Raw genomic sequence first — 20,131 nt, forward strand, 5'->3', positions numbered from 1 at the left:
AGTGTGGGGGAGTTCAGACTCAGGGCAATGTTTGTAGGGTCAGAGGAAAAATATTTAAAGATTGAGGAGCAACTCTTTTTTCCCCAGAGTGGTTTGTGATGGAATGAACTAGCAGATGAAGTAATGTATGTGGGCACAGTTACAATGTTTAAAAGATGCCAGCTCTTGATGCCAGTCATTGTTTTTCTCCATTCTGTGCTACTGAATGCCCAAATTTCTGTGACATGCATTTCTGGAGGACTAACATGGCAAGGGAGTACATGTTAAATAGGAGGACCCTGGCAAGCACAGAAGATTAGACGGATCCTGGTTTGTGTGTCCAGCCATGCCATGAAGGCAGTAGGATAGGCAGGTAAGGGAATTAAGAAGGGTCAAAGCCACTGAATACATGAGCAGGGAGGTGTCATGTTGGAGGTTTATAGGATTTTGGTGAGACCACAACTGGAATACTGTGTGCAGTTCTGGTCACCGCATTATAGGAAGGATGTGATTGTACTGGGGGGGGGGGCAAAGGAGATCCACCAGGATGTTGCATTAGATTGAGCATTGCCTAAACCTGCAGGAGTGTTCTGCTGTGTGTGTGTGTGTGGCTATGGTAACCCACCTAGCCTGCACATCCTTGGACATTATGGCCAATTCAGCATGGCCAATCCACCTAACTTGAACATCTTTGAAATCAGAGCACCCGAAGGGTACCCAAGCAGACACATGCAAAACTCCACACAGCCACCCAAGGCTGGAATCAAACTCTGGTTCCTGGCACTGTGCTCCAGCAATGCTAACCTCTGAGTCACTCTCGACTGGGGAATTTTTTTTTGGATTCAGATCAACTTGCTGTACTCAGATTCACATCTTTATTATGAACGGCGAAATCACCATAATTCCAATTTCGCATCAAAGAGAGAGAGAGAAAGAGATGAGGGGTGGTGAAGTTTGATTTAACTTGATTTACTATTGTCACTTTTTTTCAAATAAATTGATGGGATGGGGGCACCGTTGGCCGGGCCCGTGTTTATTGGCCATCCCTAATAGCCCAGAGGGCAGTTAAGAGTCACAGTACAAACAGGTAACCACTTCCCGTCTCCTGGTTCTCTCTTCATCCAAGGGTTACCCCTCCCACATTGTTGTGGGCTCGATGGCAGGTTCCTTCCTGAAAGAGCATCTCAGCCCAGGCTGGGGCGTGGTTTATTGGGCTTGGCTGGCTCTGTGTCTCTCTGGTAGTAGGTTCTCCGATCCAGACTGCACACCATCGCGATCCTCTCGTTTCCTTCACCCGGGCAACACCGATCCAGGAACGGCCGGAGAGAAGCAGAGACCGGGGAAGGAAACGCCTGTAGCCAGGCAGGCAGACAGCAGCGAGAGGAGCCCGGACTCCGAGAGAGAAACAACGGAACATTGGCTGGGTTTCATCCAGAGGAGGGCGGGAGGAGTTACTGAGAGAGACAGAGAGAGGGAGAGGAGTTACCGAGAGAGAGAGAGAGAGAGAGAGAGAGTTACCGAGAGAGGGAGGAGAGGAGTTACTGAGGGACAGAGAAAGAGAGAGAGGAGTTACAGAGGGACAGAGAGAGGAGGAACGAGAGAGAGCAGTTACTGAGGGAGAGAGATGAGTTAGTGGAGGAGAGGGATTATAAAGGGAGAGGGGTTAAAGAGGGAGAGGGGTTACAAAGGGATAACGGAGAGAGGGAGAGGAATTCCAGAGGGAGAGCAGTTCCGGGGGGAAGAGGGAGTAAAAGTCGGAGTCATTCGTTGAATCTTGGGGAAAAGGGAAGACAAGAGTCTAACAACGAGGGGACTGGCTGGTGCGACCTCTCCAGCAAATTGCAGTCACTCCTTCCCCAAGGGCCTGGTGGAGGCAGTGCTGCCCAGCACAGAGAGCATCCATTCTGCATTTGCCTATCGCCTATAGGCTGGGGACACTGCCCTCTGGAAAGTGCCATGCCCAAGCTGAGCCAGCGTTGTACCCGTTGGTCGTGCCTCAGATCAGCTCTGTGTGTACTCAGTGTGGTCTTGTTGTGCCAATGGCTGCTGGTCCAGAGAGGAGGGGGCCGGCTGACCCTCAGGCTGGTGAAACCAGGCGCCAGTCCAATGCAGGAACACCTCCTGCTGGTCGAAGAGAACTCCACCTGCTGGCAGATCATCCAGGGGGACAGGCAGGAGGTGGAAAGGGCCCTCCTCAACTCCATTACTGTCTCCCTCAAGGACCAGGCCGTCACTGAGGGAGATTATCTGAACATGACCCGAAATTGCAGATCGTTTGTGAGGGCCCGCAAGTATATCACTGTCCCCCTGAGCCCTGAGGAGGAACACTTCCCCTTGGCTTACTCCATGGTCATCCACCAGAGCATTGAGATGTTCGAGAGGCTTCTACGGAGCATTTACGCCCCACAGAATGTCTACTGTATCCACGTGGACCGCAAATCCCCGAGTCAATTTCATGCGGCCGTTCAGGCCATCGCTTCGTGTTTCCACAATGTCTTTGTCGCAGCCAAGCTGGAGTGGGTCACCTATGCTGGATGGAGCAGAGTTCAGGCAGATCTCAACTGCATGAAGGAGCTGCTGGAGAGCCCTGTCCCCTGGACGTACTTCATCAATGTGTGTGGCCAAGACTTCCCCCTGAAGACCAACCGGGAGATAGTCCGCAGCCTCAGAGCTCTGAACGGCTCCAACGTGATTGAGTCAGATCCTGCACCAGGGTTCAAAAAGGTAACCGCCTTCCTATCTGCTCGGCCTCTCTTCATCCAAGTGTTTTCCATCCTCCCTCCCTCTCTCTCTCCCCTCCAGTCCTTTACCTCTCGACTGTACAAAGAGATACAGAGTTGTTAAAACTGTTCAATTGCATGGAGGGAGGTTCACAATGTACAAAGGAATATAGAGGAGTTGGAGAGTTGAGCTGCAAACAGAGGAGAAGGGCAATTGACGTTTCAAGTCGGAAACTTTCATCAGAACCCGGGGAGAGAAAGGGGCTGCAGAAGAAATGGGGGTGTGGGGCTGGGGAAAGGTGGATGGGATGGCGATTGGTGGATGTAGGGAGGAGGTGGCTGTGATTGGACAGTGGGTGGGGTGGAGCAGATGGGTGGAAAGGAAGATGGTCAGGTGAAAGGGATGGGGTAGAGAGAGAGGGCTGGGCCAGGGATAAGGAGGGATATAGACAGATTACGCGAGTATACAGGAATGTAGGTAGGTTAAGAGTGTAGGAAAAAGTGAGGACTACAGATGCTGGAGATCAGAGACAAGAGTGTGGCACTGGAAAAGCACAACGGGTCAGGCAGTATCTGAAGAGCAGAAGAATCAATGTTTTGGACATAAGCCCTTCGTCAGGAATGAGGCTTGTGGACCAGGGGGCTTAGAGGTAAGTGGGATGGGTGTGGGGCTGGGGGTGGAAGGTAGCTGGGAATGAGATAGATAGATGAAGGTATGCTGGGGGGTGGGGGAGGGGGGGGGGTGTGTGTGGAAGGTAGAGTGGACAGGTGGGAAGCAAGATGGACCAGTCAGGAGGGTGGTGCTGAGTTGGAGGCTTGGGACTGCGATAAATTGGGGTGGGGAAACGAGGAAACTAGTGAAATCGACATTGATCCACCTGGTTGCAGGGTTCCAAGGTGGAATATCCAGGCATTAGCTGGTAAGGGTTTGGTGATGGAGGCGGCCCAGAACCTGCATGCCCTTGGTGGGAGGGGGAGTTAAAGTGTTCAGCCATGGGGCGGTGGGGTTGGTGGGTGTGAGTGTCCCAGAGATGTTCGCTGAAACAATCCACAAGTCAGAGTTCTGTCTCCCCGCTGTAGAGGAGACCACATTGGGTGCAATGGATGCTGTAGATGACATTGGTGGAGGTACAAGTATATTTCTGTCAGATGTGGAAGGATCCTTTGGAGCCTTGGTCGGAGGGGAGAGGGGAGGTGTGGGTGCAGGTTTTGCACTTCTTTCAGTGGCCAGGCAAGGTGCCAGGAGGGGAGGGTGGTAGGGGGTGTGAATCTGACAAGGAAATTGCAAAGGGAATGGTCTCTGAAATGCAGGTGGAGTGCAGAGGGAAATATGTCCCTAATGGTGCGGTCTGTTTGTAAGTGGCAGAAGTGGTGGAGGATAATGCAATGTATCCGGCTGTTGGTGGGGCAGAAGGTGAAGACCAAGGGGTTCTGTCCCTGTCACGTTGGGAGGAGTGTGGTTCAAGGGTGAAGGTACAGGAAATGGAGCAGATGCACTCGGGGGCATTGTCAACCATGTGGGAGAGGAAATTGTAGTTTTTGAGGTAGGACGCCATCTGGGATGTTCTGTGGTGGAATTGGTCCTCCTGGGAACAGAGGCAGAGAAATTGGGAAATAAGGGATAGTGTTTTTATAGGGGCAGGGTGTGAGAAGGTGTATTTCAGGTAGCTGTGGGAGTTGGTGGGTTTGTAGTAGATGTCCACGGTTAGTCGGTTGCCAGAGATGGAGGGGTCCAGAAAGGGGAAGCAGGTGTCAGAGATTGTCCGGGTGAATTTGAGATCAGGTTGGAAGGTGTTGGTAGAATTAATGAACTTTTCAACTACCTCATGCAAATACGAGGTAGTGCTAATCCAGACATCAATGTAGTGGAGGAAAACGTGGGGAATGGTACCGCTGGATGAAGAGGCAGGCATAGTTGGGGCCCATGTGGGTGCTCATGGCTACCCCTTAAGAGATAAGATTGAACAGAAGAATGTAAGTTCGGTTCAGAGCATGTAAAGGATTGTTCTTAGGTTGATATTGAAATAGTCTCACAAACTTGATTGAGTTTTTTGAAGTAACAAAGAGGATTGATCAGGGCAGAGCAGTAGATGTCATCTGCATGGACTTCAGTAAGGTATTCAACAAGGTTCCCCATGAGAGACTGATTAGCAAGATTAGATCTCATGGAATACAGGGAGAACTAGCCATTTGGATACAGAACTGGCTCAAAAGATAGATAGGTGGTGGTTGAGGGTTGTTTTTCAGACTGGAGGCCTGTGACCAGTGAAGTGCCACAAGGATCGGTGCTGGGCCCTCTACTTTTTGTCATTTACATAAATGATTCAGATGTGAGCATAAGAGATACAGTTAGTAAGTTTGCAGATGACACCAAAATTGAAGGTGTAGTGGACAGCGAAGAGGGTTAGCTCACATTACAATAGGATCTGGACTAGATGGGCCAATGGGCTGAGACATGGCAGATGGAGTTTAATTCAGATAAATGTGAGGTGCTGCATTTTGGGAAAGCAAAGCTTAGCAGGACTTATACACTTAATGGTAAGGTCCTTGGGAGTGTCGCTGAACAAAGAGACCTTGGAGTGCAAGTTCGTAGCTCCTTGAAGCGGAGTCGCAGGTAGATAGGATAGTGAAGGCAGCGTTTGGTATATGCTCCTTTATTGATCAGAGTATGGAGTACAGAAGTTACGAGGTCATGTTGCGGCTGTACAAGACATTGGATAGGCCCTGTTGTAATATTGCATGCAATTCTGGGTCTCCTTCCTATTGGAAAGATGTTGTGAAACTTGAAAGGATTCCAAAATGATTTACAAGGATGTTGCCAGGGTTGGAGGATTTGAGCTATAGGGAGAGGCTGACCAGGCTGAAGCTGTTTTCCCTGGAGCGTCAGAGGCTGAGGGGTGACCTTATAGAGGTTTACAAAATTATGAGGGGCATGGATAGGATAAATAGACAAAGTCTTTTCCCTGGGGTCGGAGTCCAGAACTAGAGGGCATAGGTTTAGGGTGAGAGGGGAAAGATATAAAAGAGACCTGAGCGGCAACATTTTCATGGAGAGTGTGGTACGCATATGGAATGAGCTGCCAGAAGATGTGGTGGAGGCTGGTACAACTGCAACAGTTAAGAGGCATTTGGATGGGTATATGAATAGGAAGGGTTTGGAGGGATATGGGCCGGGTGCTGGCAGGTGGAACTAGATTGGGTCGGGATATCTGGTCGGCGTGGACAGATTGGACCGAAGGATCGGTTTCCGTGCTGTACATCTCTAGGACTAAGTGGGTACTGCAGATGCTGAAGATTATTGTCAAGATTAGAGCAGTGTTGTAAAAGCACAGCAGGTCAGGCAGCATCCGAGGAGCAGGAAACCCCTACATCAGGAATAACTTCACAGAGGCCATTATCCAGTCACCAACTCACCCTTTTGTTTACACATGGAGCCCTTGACACGGATCCACCTTCCTCAGAGCCAGCTCAGAGTGAACAGAGCATCTGATCATCCTGTTTATTTTTTCAGAAGCAGCCTCAGAAGTAGCAGTCGAAGTCGTCCCCAGGTGTAGGTAGGCCCAGGCAGCAGCAGCAGCAGCAGCGGTGCAGGTGAGGTCCAGGCTTCAGTAGCAGGAGCAGGCCCAGACCTAGACTGTAGCAGCAGTGGTGGTAGTAGCTGAGCACAGCTTCAAATTAACAGAAATAAGAAGAAACCACAACAAACTATGAAAAAAAAATAAACTCCTCCTCAGGAGGAGAACACCAACAGCAGCACATAAGACACACTGAGGCTATTTCAAAGTCAGTCTCCTCTCCTCAAGAGGATTGAAGAGTCCTTCATATGCTGATCCAGCTCTCTGAGCAGATCCCTTGACATGCCTGTTTATTTTTCTTCCACTACCACCCAACAGCAGTCGTGCTTATTTTTCTCCTTGTACCCATGTCATGTGTGTAGGTGTCAGATGCAGTGAAAAACAACAAGTGTGTAAATCTTAATTTATGTGGGAAATAGAACCCACTCACTTCATAATTTCAGTCCAAGACAAGATCTGCAGCAGCAGTATCATCTGATATCCTCTTGCAAGAGTGGTGTCTACAAGATAGGCACACAGTACAAAACCTTGATACAATTCATTTCTCTTTCCCTCCTCCCACTACTTTAAACCCAGCACCCATTCCTCTTGTTTATCTCTTGCCTTATCTGGCCTTGTGCGTAACAGAACAGGTTTTGCTTTACCATTTCACTACGTCCCTCTGTGGTCTATTGTTAGCGTATATCCTCCTTCACTACCATCTGCTTCCTTGCTTTCTAAAGCAACATTTCCTCTCATTCTTTGTCCACACTGAGCCTTATGACCTCTTGATTGTGGTTTTTGTTTTTGCAGAAGCTGGAAACAGATGCTAAGTGTTTGTACAAAGCATATCTAGCTTAACCTACACTCCCCTTCCTCTTTCATGATTTAGCTTTGTGATTTCGCAGACAACATTTATAATTGCTCCTCACAATTTATATTCCATCACCAGGAAGAAAGGAAACAGACAGTCCTGTTTATTTATATTTTATTAAACAATTCACAGTTTATACAAACAATTACATTTACAGCGATATACAGAGAAACAGCAATTTTCTCTGTATATGAGGGGAATGACAAAAGCCAAGCCCCAAACCCTGACCTTCAACCGGTTTTCAGGGAAATGAGGACAAACCTCAAATCCCAGTTTCAATCATTACAAACAGTAACAATGACATTCATACATATAAGACAGTCCAATTGTGTAAGAAACAGAGCAGACAATACAGACCCCCCAAAAAAAAAAACCAGCAAGCCTTCCCCCCCCCAAATCCCTCCCACCTTCTGGAAGCTCTAAGGCAGCCCGCCCCTACGCACCTTCCGGGTCTCGGTCCACCCTGACACACGTTTCGACCACTTGTAGAACAGTCCATCCAGATTACCCCTTCTCAGGATGACAGCGCTCAGAATGGCCTACCCACCTACTGGCTCTAGGGGCAACAGGCATCAGGGTGGCCTACCCACCCTCTGGTTCTCAGGGGTGACAGCTTTCAGGACCACCCATGAATGTCCCAGCTCACAGTAAGGCCTGCAGACCCAGAGACACACAAGACAGTGCAGGTGATAAGCCCAACAAAGAAACACGATAGAGTTAATTGTGAAAAAACAGAGTCCTTTCTGGAACAGAGTCCAAATATTGAGTCTTCAAAAAAAGTTCTCAAGAACAGAGTCCATTCCAGTTTACGACATGTGTTATCAGAAATAGAGACCACTGCTAAAAACAGGGTCTACAACCAAGGGCAGAGTCCACTCCCAAAGGCAGCAAATGCACACCCCAGAGCACATAGGTGTTCAGTCTCCATGGAGTCCTGGCACATCCTTGGAGAGCCAGGCCCACTCACAGGAACACAGTACATTGTAAAGGTAGTTAACTCACAGGCGTTTTGGTCCACTCCTGAAGGAAAGGTCTTCTCCCAAACTCCAGGATACAGCAAGTGCTCATCTCCCAGCACACACACAGGTGTTCAACCTTCAGAGGCCCAGTCTCAGGGCTAGGCCTCCCCACAGGAACAGCTCCTCTGATAAAATGTATGTCTTCCACAAGGGCTCAGTCCAAACAGTGAGGACACATACAAAAAACAAAGAAAACTAGAGTCCAAGGGCTAAGCCCAACCACAAAATTAACATTGTCCTTTTCTCAAAAGTGAAGAAAAGAGTAACACACAGACTGTAACCAGCCAGTGAAACAACAATCCCCTAATGAGAACTGAGTTACACCTGAGACACATTATGTGCATCAGGAGTTTAACAATCAGTCCTCACTAAAGGAAGACCAGTTAACAAGCTGGCTAAATAATTCAGCTAGTTCAGGAATCAGGTATCCCCCACACAAAAAACAAGCAGAAACCAACAGTAACACACTGTGACCCAGCCAGCACAGAGTCAGTCCCCTAAATCGAGAAGACCTCTGAATCTCCTGTTTCTAAATTTTATGAAACAGTTTATAAAAACAGTTAACATTTACAACTGTACACAAGAGGCAGCAATTTTACAAGGGAGAGGAGCATTCCCCTGTTTTATTTTATTTTATTAAACAATTACAAAAAAGAGGTTACAGCACAACAGTTAACATTTACAGCTGTATACAACAGCAATTTTACAAGGGAGAGGAGCAGCAAATCTCGGCCCCAAACCCTACCGTTCAACCAGTTCACAGGGAATTGAGGACAAACCACAAATCCCAGTTTCAAATATGAAAAGACAGCAACAATGACATTTATGCATAAGACAATCCTGTTACATTAAAAAGTGCAGATAATACAGACCCAGCAAGCCCCCGGCCCTCTCACCTTCCAACCATTCTAAGGCAGCCCACCCCTACGCGCCTTCCGGCTCTCAGTCCGCCCTGACACACCTTTCGACCACCTCTAGGACTGCCCGCCCCAGTACCCACCTGGGGTGACAACGCGGAGGACGGCTGCCAACCTTCTAGCTCTCGGTCTGCCCCTACGTACCATTGGGCTCTCACCCACCCCGATGCACCATCTGGCCAGTGGCTATCCTGGCACACTTTTCGGCCACCTCTAGGACAGTCTGTCCCCTTCCCTGGGTCGACAGTGTGCAGGGCAGCCCACAAGTCTTCTGGATCTCAGCCCGTCCCTACGCGCTTTCTGGCTCTCGGCTGCTCTGACACAGCTTTCGACCACCTCGAGGACAGCCCGTCCCGATTACCCCTTTTCAGGATGACAGTGCTCAGAACGGTCTACCCACCATCTAGCTCTCGGAAGACTGTCATAGGGTGGCCTACCCACTCGCCGGCTCTCGGGGTGACAGCTTTCAGGACGACCCATGAGCCTCCCAGCTCACGGTAAGACCTGCCAGACCCAGGGACATGCAAGACAGTGCAGGTGATAAACCCAACAAACCACATGACAGTTAATTACCAACAAACAGAGTCCTTTCTAGTCCAGAGTCCATTAGCACAGACATTTTTCTTCAAAATGTAGTGTCCATTTCCAGGCCTGAGGGGTGGACAGAGTGCCATACAAAGCCTTGATGAGACCGCATCAGAATCAGTCTGTACATTTTTCTCTCATTTAAAACATAAAATAATTACATTGACAGCAAGTTTCACCTGCCTTTTTCCTGGGAATGAAGGGTTTATCTTATGAAGGAAGGTTGAACAAATTGGCTTTTATACATTTATGTTTGGAAATCTGAGAGATCTTTTTGAAATGTATAAATTTCTCTGAGGGGACATGATAAGGTGGTTGATGGGACATTGCTTTCTCTTGTAGGTTTGACAAGATGTTCTGTAGAATAAGATATCGTCAGAGTCCTACAGCACCGAAACATACCCTTTTGTCCAACTCATCCATGCCAAGCAGGTATCCTAATTGGAACTAGTCCCATTATCCTGTGTTTGGTCCATATCCCCCTAAACTTGTCCTATTTATGTCGTCTGTTAAATCTTGTGATTGTACCCACGACAACAATTCTTTTTGGCAACTTGCTCCGTATTTGCACCACCCTCAGGTCTCACCTTAAACCTATGCCCTCTGGGTTTGGACTCCCCTATCCCAGGGCTATTCACTTTTATTGATTTCCCCCACAATTTTATAAACCGCGATATGGTCACCCTTCACCCTCCAATATTCCAGTGAGAAAAGTCCTAGCCTATCTAGCCTCTCCTTATAACTAAAACCCTGCAGTCCTGGCAACATCTTTGTAAATCTATTCTGCATCCTTTGCAGTTTAACAACACCCTTCCGACAGCAGGTCGATCACAAATTTACCCAATACTCCAAAAGTGACCTCACCAATGCCTTGCAGAATTATTTTCCCCTGAGACGGCTGTTGCACTGTGTAAATCTCTTCTGTACGAAGTTGTGAAGGCTGAGTTGATGAAGTTATGAAAGGGTGAGCAAGGTGACCTTTTTTTAAAAAAAGATAAGGACCCCGGGGCAACCAACAGAAATGTGGAATTGAAATTGCAACCAGAAGAGCAGTGATCTTCTTGAATGGTGGAGCAGACTTGAAGGGACGAATGGCTGACTTTTGCTATGGTGGAGACAGGTTATACCTTAGTTCAAATAAAGAGTAGGGAGTTTTCTGACCACTCAGCTAAGGAAAGGGCTTTGGTGGTCCTCCTGATAACATGAACCTTGAAGTTAATCTCCCTCTGCACCAGTCACAGAATTAAAGAATTTTTGCAGAAGGATGCCATTCAGCCCATTGTGTCTGTAATTATTCCACATTTAGTACCAATCTCCTGCATTTCCTCACTCAACTCTGGCAACATCCTTGTAAATCTTTTCTGAACCTTTTCAAGTTTCACAACATCCTTCCTATAGCAGGGAGACCAGAATTGCATGCTGTATTCCAGAAGTTGCCAAACCAATGTCCTGTTCAGCCACAGCATGACCTCCCAACTCCTACACATAATGCACTGACCAATAATGGCAAGCATAGCAAACGACTTCTTCACTACCCTGTTTATCTGCGACTCCATTTTCAAGAAACTATGAATCAGCATTCCAAGATCTCTTGCTTCATCGTCACTCCCCAGACTTTACCATGAAGTGTATTATTCCTGCCCTGATTTGCCTTTCCAAAATGGAGCACCTCACATTTCTCGACATTAAACTCCATCTGGCAGTCCTCGGCCTATCAGCCCATCTGATCAAGATCCCGTTGTACTCTGAGATTGACTTGAAATATTACTCTGGATGTAGGTTTGCTCGTTGAGCTGGAAGGTTCATTTTCAGATGTTTGTCACCATACTAGGCAACATCTTCAGTGAACCTTCCAACTCAGCGAACAAATCTACATCGAGAACCTCAACCTGAGCTACAAACCTTCTCAAACCTTGCTGATATATTACTGTAATATATAATCGAGTTACAGTAAAAAATGTTGTCTTATGTGCTTTACAGTCAGATATTGATAGGTTAAGTTGGCAAAAATGTTGGCAAATGGAGTGCAATGTGGGAAAATGTGAAGTTGTTCATTTGGAAGGGAAATCAAAAGAATAGAATATTATTTAAATGGAGAAAGCTTCAGAAAGTTGCAATACAAAGGGACTTGGGGGAACTAGTGAATGAAACATGGAAAGTTCGCACACGGGGGTAGCAGGTAATTGGGAAGACTAATGGAATATTGGATGAAACATGGACTTGGACTTGAGGAATGTTGAATCAGCCACGATCCTAGTGAAGCTGGCTTGAGGGACCAAATGGCCGACTCCTGTCCCGACTTGTTAATGGTCTTACATTTACTGATGAAACTGTTCAAAGATGTTATCGCACAACTCTGGAGCAGAAGCGACTTGAACCTGGGTCTCCGAGGCTCACACCGCATGGATCCTAGTTTACTTTGTATCATGCACTTGACATTGATGCTGGTAGTTATGGCTGCAATTCGCACCAACCTGCCTTAGATCAAATTAATGAAGCGAAGGCAATGCAGGTTTTCAAAAGGTAAGTCTCCAACGTCGCATCATGCATTGATGAAGCAGCTGAGAATTCGAATGCAGAGAATGTTGTCTGAACTGGATTCAATGAAGTGTTTCACTAGATACTAGATAAAAACGGCTGGACAACAAAATTGACAACACAAGCCCTGATTCATGGATCTTGTTTTGGATGGGTGGTTGGGAGATGGGAATGATCCACACAGCTGGGACATATAAACATCAAGATCCGGAGCAGGAGAAGATGATTTGGCCCTCCATGAGGCCCACCATACTATATGATCATGGCTAATGCTCAATCTCAATGCCATACTACCACTTTCTCCCCATGCCTTTGATGCTTTTGAAACCTAAATATTTGTTAATCGCATTCTTGGATATATTCAATGACTCAAACTCCACAGCTTTCTGTGGTACAGAATTCCATAACTTCACTATCCTGTAAGTTAAGAAATGTTTCCGCATCTCAGCCCTAAATAGATGACTGCTTTTATTCAATATGTCAGTGATATCAATCTTGCAGTATGTGGCAAAATGCCCATATTCGGGACAATGATAAACCTGGAGGATTGGCAAATGGTGAGGATGATGTGAATTGTCCAGAGTCACCACAATGAACAGACAGCATCCAGTCAGAGGTGAATACAGAAGAGTGTAAGGTAATATGTTTTGGGAGAAGTTAATAGAAATGTAATGGCACAATCGTAAAGAGTGCGCAGGATTAGAGGGATCTGGCGAAAAACATTCATCAACATTAGAAGATGGGGGAGGCCATAAGAGGGTAGAAAAGCAGAAGGCTTCATAAATAGAGGCATTGATGCCAATAAATGGTTGAGTTATGCTGCATGTCGAATTGGTTTAGCCCCAGTTGGATTGTTGTGGTCATTTCCGGTGACTATAAAATGATGTGAGGGCTCTCAGGACAGGGAGGAGATTTCGCAGAATGGTGCCAGAGTTTAAGTTGGATGGCTCAGTTGGAAAGGTCAACGATGCTCCCACTGGAATAAAGGAGATTGGGGTGAGGTTTATTGAATGGGTGAGCACTCGGTAATTAAGACAAGGAAATATACTTCACTGTTCACCGATTGTACAAGTGCAATGGAATGCAGACGTAAGATTTTGGGTTAGAGGCATAGTAGGGAGATCTGAGGAATTGAAATGCAAATGAAGCCTAAACTACATTTGTATGAAATGATGGCAAGTTCTGATGTAAGTTGTATAAAAGAAAATCAGCTCCCATACATACAAGGAACAAGAGTAGGCCATTGGCCCTTTTGATCCTGTTCCACCATCCACATTCCTGCATACCATCGATAATCTATCCTCCCCTTGGTAACCAAGGATCCATATCTCCCATGCATGATGCCACAAGGACCGAGGATAAAAGATATCTTTTGATACAATGTAAATAAAGTGTCTTGTGTCTTGCGGAAGGGGTGGCACGGTGGCTCAGTGGTTAGCACTGTTGCCTCACAGCGTCAAAGACCTGGGTTCGATTCCAGCCTTGGGCGACTGTCTGTGTGGAGTTTGCACATTCTCCCCATGTCCGCGTGGGTTTCCTCCGGGTGCTCTGGTTTCCTGCCACAATCCATAAAGATGTGCAGGCCAGGTAGATTTGTCGTGCTAAATTGCCCATAGTGTTCGGGTGCATTCGTCAGGGGTAAATATCGGGTAGGGTAATGGGTGTGGATGGGTTGCTCTTCAGAGGATTGGTGTGGACTTGTTGGGCCAAATGGCCTGTTTCCATACTGTAGAGAATCTAATGTGTGGTGTCCTTCACTCTGAGGGAGGAGCTTTGGATTCATGTCCTACTCCAGGAGCTGATGGCCATAGGAAGGTGTCTTCATTGCTGTTGTGAGACACTCAAGAGCATGGGCCAAGTGCTGCAAAATGTGATGAGAACAGCTCAAAGCTTGTCTTTTTGACCAGTGCAGACACGATGGGCTGAAGGGCAACTTATTATTTTGATGCTCTAAACCTCAATAACCAGAGAGCATGGAGTCATAGCATCATGCAGTATGGAACAGACCCTTCAGTTCAGGTGAAGGGTGGAAGGTATAGGGGGGATATCAGGGGTAGGTTCTTTACCCAGAGAGTGGTGGGGGCATGGGATGCACTGCCTGTGGGAGTGGCAGAGTCAGAATCATTGGTGACCTTTAAGCGGCAATTGGATAGGTACATAGATAAGTGTTTAAGCTAGGACAAGTGTTCAGCACAATATCGTGGGCCGAAGGGCCTGTTATGTGCTGTATTGTTCTATGTTCTATGTTCAACCTGTCTGCGCTGACCAGTCATCCCAATCTGACCTAGTCCCATTTGCCAGCCTTTGGCACATATCTCTCTCACCTATTCCTATTCATGTCCACATCTAGATGCCTTTTAAATATTGTCATTGTACCAGCCGCCTCCACCACCTCTTGGTAGCTCATTCCAGGCACACGTCATCCACTGCGTGAAAGACCCTCAGGTCTTTCCCCTCTCACCTTAAACCTATGCTTCTAGTTTTGGACTCCCCCACCCTTGGGAAAAGACCTTTGGCTATACAGCCGATGTGGAAGGAATCAAAATGGGGCAAGAACAGAAAAGGAGGTCAGCTAAACAATTCTGAGCAGCAACAGAAAAGTGCAGCCAAGCACGTATGCAAGCTAGCTAGCTTACTGAAACTGGCCCCAGCTAAGTGAGAAGGTAGGAAGACCGAAACAACACTCAACAGGTATTGTAGAAGTTTAAGGTCAATGATCTAATGCTAAACGTCATGTACCTAGATCAGGATCTGATTGATCAGTTGTGTTGCTAAGGCTTGAAATCAAAATGTAATTCGTGAAAAGGGAATGCTGATTTGTGTGTAAAAGTGTGATTGCAACTGCCTGTTTCAGACTCTCCAGGCAAGGGTGGGCTTTGACCCAGCTGGTTGAGTCTTCTTGCATGTATGTGATAAAGGAATCTGTGTGAAGTGTACTATCATCCGGCTGATCATTTCAACATCTATCCATGCTCCTCCTGATTTTATGAACTTCTGTAAGGATACTCCTCAGCATCCAACACTCCAGGGAAAATAGCCCCAGCCTATTCAACCTCTTACTGTAGCTCAAACCCTCCAATCTCGGCAACATCCTGGTAAATCTCTTCTGCACCCTCTCAAGTTTAACAACATCCTTTCTTTCGAAGGGTGACCAGAATTGTATGCAGTATTTTAAAAGTGGCCTCACCAATGTCCTCTACAGACAATAGATCACACTTGGTAATGGCAAATGCATATCAGAGATAGTCAAAGATACTCCTACTTATAGACAATAGGTGCAGGAGTAGCACCACCATTCATTATGATCATGGCATCCACAATCAGTATCCTGTTCCTGCCTTATCCCCATAACCCTGATTCCACTATCTTTCAGAGCTCTATCCATCTCTGTTACAGCTGCAACATTACATCCCAACTCCTATACTCAGTGCATGGACCAATGAAAGTAAAGGTATCAAACACCTACTTCACCACCCTGTCTATCTGCAATGCAACTTTCAAAGAACTATATCCCTGCACACCATGTCCTTCTCTCGAAGGCAAAAGCTCTGTGTTCAAGTCCCACTCCAGGAGTTGATGACCACAGGAAAGTGTCTCCATTGCACTGGTGAGGCATGAAAGGCAATGTTCCAAGTGCTGGAAAATGAGACTGGAGTAGCAAGGAGCCTGTTTTGCCAGCACAGACACGATGGGCTGAAGGATCTATTTTTCTGGTGCTCTCAACCTTTATGATCAGAGGGCACAGCTTGAAGTGTATTTTTGGAGCCAGATCCACTGGGAGAGTTTGAGGATGAGTTTTATGTTTGCTCAGCGAATGAGCATTGGGAGATGGTTTGGGAGGCAGGGATTTGGGGAAGTAGGCAGGTGACTGGCATTAGGCAATAGGAGTGAGAAAAGCCTGAGGGGCTGAATGGCCTTGTTCTCCACTGTAAGGTGAGTAACTGAGAGAAGGAGTGTGCATGGATCTTGCTGGAGCTGGGGGCAAGGAGAGTGCAAAGGAGTTGGGGAGGGAAAAAGCCATAGGCAAAGTTGAAAAGCTATCATTTCTGCTTTCTCGTCTCTCTCACTCTCTCTTGTGCCTGCCTTTTAGAAACGTTGGCAATACCACCATGATACCCTCGACCAAGTCGTCCTGACGGCGCAACTGAAAGACCAGCCGAACATCAGCACCTCCATCTTCGTGGGCAGCGCCTACTTCATGGCCTCCAGAGAGTTTGTCAGCCATGTGTTTGATAGTGCCGAGATCCAGGCCTTCCTCAAGTGGTCGGAGGACACCTACAGCCCGGACGAGCATGTGTGGGCTACCCTGCACAGAATGCCCAATGTACCCGGCTCCATCCCGTACACCCAAGGAGCCACCAGGACACTTGGCCGGGCAGTAAAGTGGTCCTTTGAGGCTGGTGACGTTGCGAGGGGTGCCCTATACCCTCCCTGCACGGGAAGGTATCACCACTTGGTTTGTGTGTACGGGGCAGGAGATCTACAGTGGGTGGTCCGTCAGAGATGTTTCTTTGCAAATAAGTTTGACCCCAATATGGACAACACAGCAGTACAGTGCATGGAGGAATATCTCCGAAACAGGACACTTGGTAATATTAGGGCTGGGTTGGAGGTTGGGACAGAGTAAACCTCAGTAATGGTGGTAGGGGTGGTGGGTGAGACATCGGAAACACTAAGAGACTGGGCACTGTGAGATTGTATACTACAACACTGGGTGCTGTGGAGGCCAGGCACAGTGAGACTGCATGCTGTAACATGGCCATTGTAACACTAGACAGTGAGAGGCTGGGCACTGTAGTGTTGGGCACTGTCGAGATTGGATACCTTAATACTATCCACTGTAACACTGGGCACTGTGAGACTTAGCACTGTAACATTAGTTACTGTGAGAGTCAAAATGTATGGTGCTGGAAAAGCATGGCAGGGCAGGCAGCATCCGAGGAGCAGGAGAACCGATGTTTCAGGTATAAGCCATTCATCAGGAATGTGGGGGAATAAGGGGGTTGAGATAAATAGAGGGAGGGTGGGGCTTTTGGGGAAGGTAGCTGGGAAGGTGCTCGGTAAATCCATCGGTGTTGTGGGGGGGGTGGGGGGGGGGGGTGATGGTGATTGGTCGGTGGGGAAGGTCGAACATATAGTTAGGAAGGAAGATAGACAGGTCAAGAGGAGAGAGCAGATTTGGAGGATTGGATCTGGGATGAGGTGCGGGAAGAGGAGAGATTTGGAAACTAGTGACGTTAATGTTGATGCCATGTGGTTGAGGGTCCCAAGGCAGAAGATGAGGTGTTCTTCCTCCAATCGTCAGATAGCTTGGATTTGGTGGTGCAGGAAGTGTCATTGTGGAGTGGGAGGAGGAGTTGAAGTGGTTGGCTACAGGTCAATGGAGTTATTTGTGCCCAGTCTCACAGGGACACATCCACTAATAATACTCAACAGTGCACGAGTGGACACTGCATTACTGGAACACTGCACGAGTGGACACTGCATTACTGGAACACTGCACGAGTGGACACTGCATTACTGGAACACTGCACGAGTGGACACTGTACAGCTGGACACTGCAAGACCAGTGTTGTGACCATCACTTTTTTTTATTTTTCTCATTTTGGTTTGGAACTGTGAGTCCAAATTGAGAATTGAACTTTGAACAGTGGCTAGTTCTTCTTTTTAAAAAAAGTGGAGAGACAAAAGACTGATGTTTGCTGTTAGGATCTGGCCAGGAAAGATAATGCAGGTGAATTACTGCTCTCTGAACACAGCAGACGCTTCAGCACCGAGATGTAGTTCTGCTCAGGGACTGACAGCTGGATGGATAGTGAATGGGTCAGTCAGTAAGAGGAATGCTGCCGGGCAGGTAACCACAGAGAATGGTGAGAAAGAAAGCAAAAACCATGAGTGACCTCGCTCTGACTGGATTTTGGGCTTGGAGGACGTGCTTCTTTGGAAGTTGCTGGACTGGTCTGGTCTTCTTTTTGGTTTGACTTTGTCTAGTTATTTCCCCAGTTGTTAACTTGTTAAAAGGTCTGAGATGAGAATGAGAATGAGAATGTGAGTCTTCGGGAATGAGTATTAGTCTCCACAGGTCTTCAGAATTTGTTCGCATTGACTGGTGACTTTAAGTTCAAACATGGTATACAGTTCTTGTGCCTGTAATACAACCCAGCATCAAAGGATTTCATGATGGCCTCTATTTATCATTGAAACTAAAATTTTAAACAGGTTTATCTCTTAACTGTCTGCTGGTGTGCGAATTGGGGGCGGGAGGTTGCATGGGTTTATGATCATCTGTATTCTGCTAAAGTGACATAAACAGAAATTAACAATTTATTAACTTATAAACTTGATATCCAAGATCTGTTATTTGTAAATTCTGGTAAGGAACAAGTGAACGATTTTGAGGGTCATTGAATGGTTGAATGTCACTGTGTTGCAAATCCAGTGATTGGGAGGTTGGTTTTGGTTCAGCTTCATTTTCCTGTGTCACTCCGGACACCGCACCTCCGGGCACAATAACTCTGGACATAGTGTCATACAGGGAGTGACAATGTCCAGAGTTATTGTGCTCGGAGGTACGGTGTCCGGACTGACAGTGTCATACAGGGAGTGACAGTCAGTCTGGACACCGTACCTCCGGGCACAATAACTCGGGACATTGTCACTCCCTGTATGACACAGTCAGTCCAGACACTCCACTGTCACTCCGATTACAACACTAACTCTGGACACTATCACTAGTTACTGTGAGATCAGACTGTGACCCTGGACAGTGTAATGCTGGACATTGCGATGTCAGATGTTTTAACTATAGACACTAACACCGGAAATAGTGACACTGGATATCATTTGGATGCAGATAGAAATGAGATAAATGAGTCAAAAAGAAAACAAATGAGATAGAATCTACTTGTAGAAATGGGAACTAAATGGGACTGAGTGAGAATGATTATGGCTGTTTAATGAACAGAAATCAGAACACTGTAATAATGTCCACATCTAATTGAGGGTCTCGGGGTGGTTTGTATAAAGAATACCAGATATGCGGGAGTGACTTTCAGACTGGAATCTAATCAAGGGGTTCAGGGTGGTTTCTGTACAAATGACGGAAGCTGACCTATGTGCGTGAATGTCCTGTGTTAGTCTAACATTCAGGGATTGTTTAATGGAGCTTGCTTCATACTTCAAGGACTCAGACATCTCCATTTTATCCATCTCCCACCAAAATTGACAGGGCAATGACAGCAGAAGCTATACAAAGAGAGATGCTGCCACTGTGATGCCACATGTAATGCCATCTGTATACATCCAGGGTAGGAACAATCCTGGGATTGATAAGAGTAAATCTCCCTCCACTCCATCCTCATCAAACACTCCCAGGACAGAGACAGAATGGTGTTAGGTACAGAGGAAGAACACACCTCAACTATGTGCCCATCATTGTTCCTTTGGCCATGGGTTTGAAAAGACGTCTCCACACTGTCATAGGACTATAGATCTGTCTCTGAATTTTGTTTCATCATTTAGGCATATATTCAGCCCAGTGAGCCCTCACCGCTCTTTCTCCCTCATAAGCATAGACATTGTGTGTCTCTCCTCTGTCTCCCCATTTCTCTCCTGTCTCTCTCTCTCTCTCTCTCTCTCTCTCTCTCTCTTTGCCTCTCTCTCGTTGCCTCTCACTTCCCTGCCTCCCTCCCTCATCGCTGCTTTCTGTGGGTTTTCTGTGGGTTCGTGACACCATTGCGATGTTAAGAGAGACTGTACCATGAATGTCACAGTGTTTGGTGTGCCCTGGAGGGTGGAGGAGTAGCTGGTGGGCAGAAAACAAGGTCATTTCCAGCTTGGTGAACTCGTACCACCCCGACCTCAAATTTACCTGGACCGTGTCAGACTCCTCCCTCCCCTTCCTAGACCTCTCCATTTCTATCTCGGGCGACTGACTCAACACAGA

General features: G+C 47.0%; 1 protein-coding gene across 1 annotated transcript; it reads left to right on the forward strand.

The window, feature by feature from the left end:
- Positions 1-1,691: 1,691 nt before the first annotated feature.
- LOC140491266 (beta-1,3-galactosyl-O-glycosyl-glycoprotein beta-1,6-N-acetylglucosaminyltransferase 3-like) lies at positions 1,692-17,183 on the forward strand. Its single transcript, XM_072589237.1, has 2 exons — positions 1,692-2,703; positions 16,277-17,183. The coding sequence occupies exons 1-2, from the start codon at positions 1,936-1,938 to the stop codon at positions 16,811-16,813; spliced, it is 1,305 nt and encodes a 434-aa protein (XP_072445338.1). The 5' UTR covers positions 1,692-1,935; the 3' UTR covers positions 16,814-17,183.
- Positions 17,184-20,131: the final 2,948 nt, after the last annotated feature.

Source organism: Chiloscyllium punctatum, chromosome 19, assembly GCF_047496795.1.
Source record: "Chiloscyllium punctatum isolate Juve2018m chromosome 19, sChiPun1.3, whole genome shotgun sequence".
Lineage (NCBI taxonomy): Eukaryota > Metazoa > Chordata > Chondrichthyes > Orectolobiformes > Hemiscylliidae > Chiloscyllium > Chiloscyllium punctatum.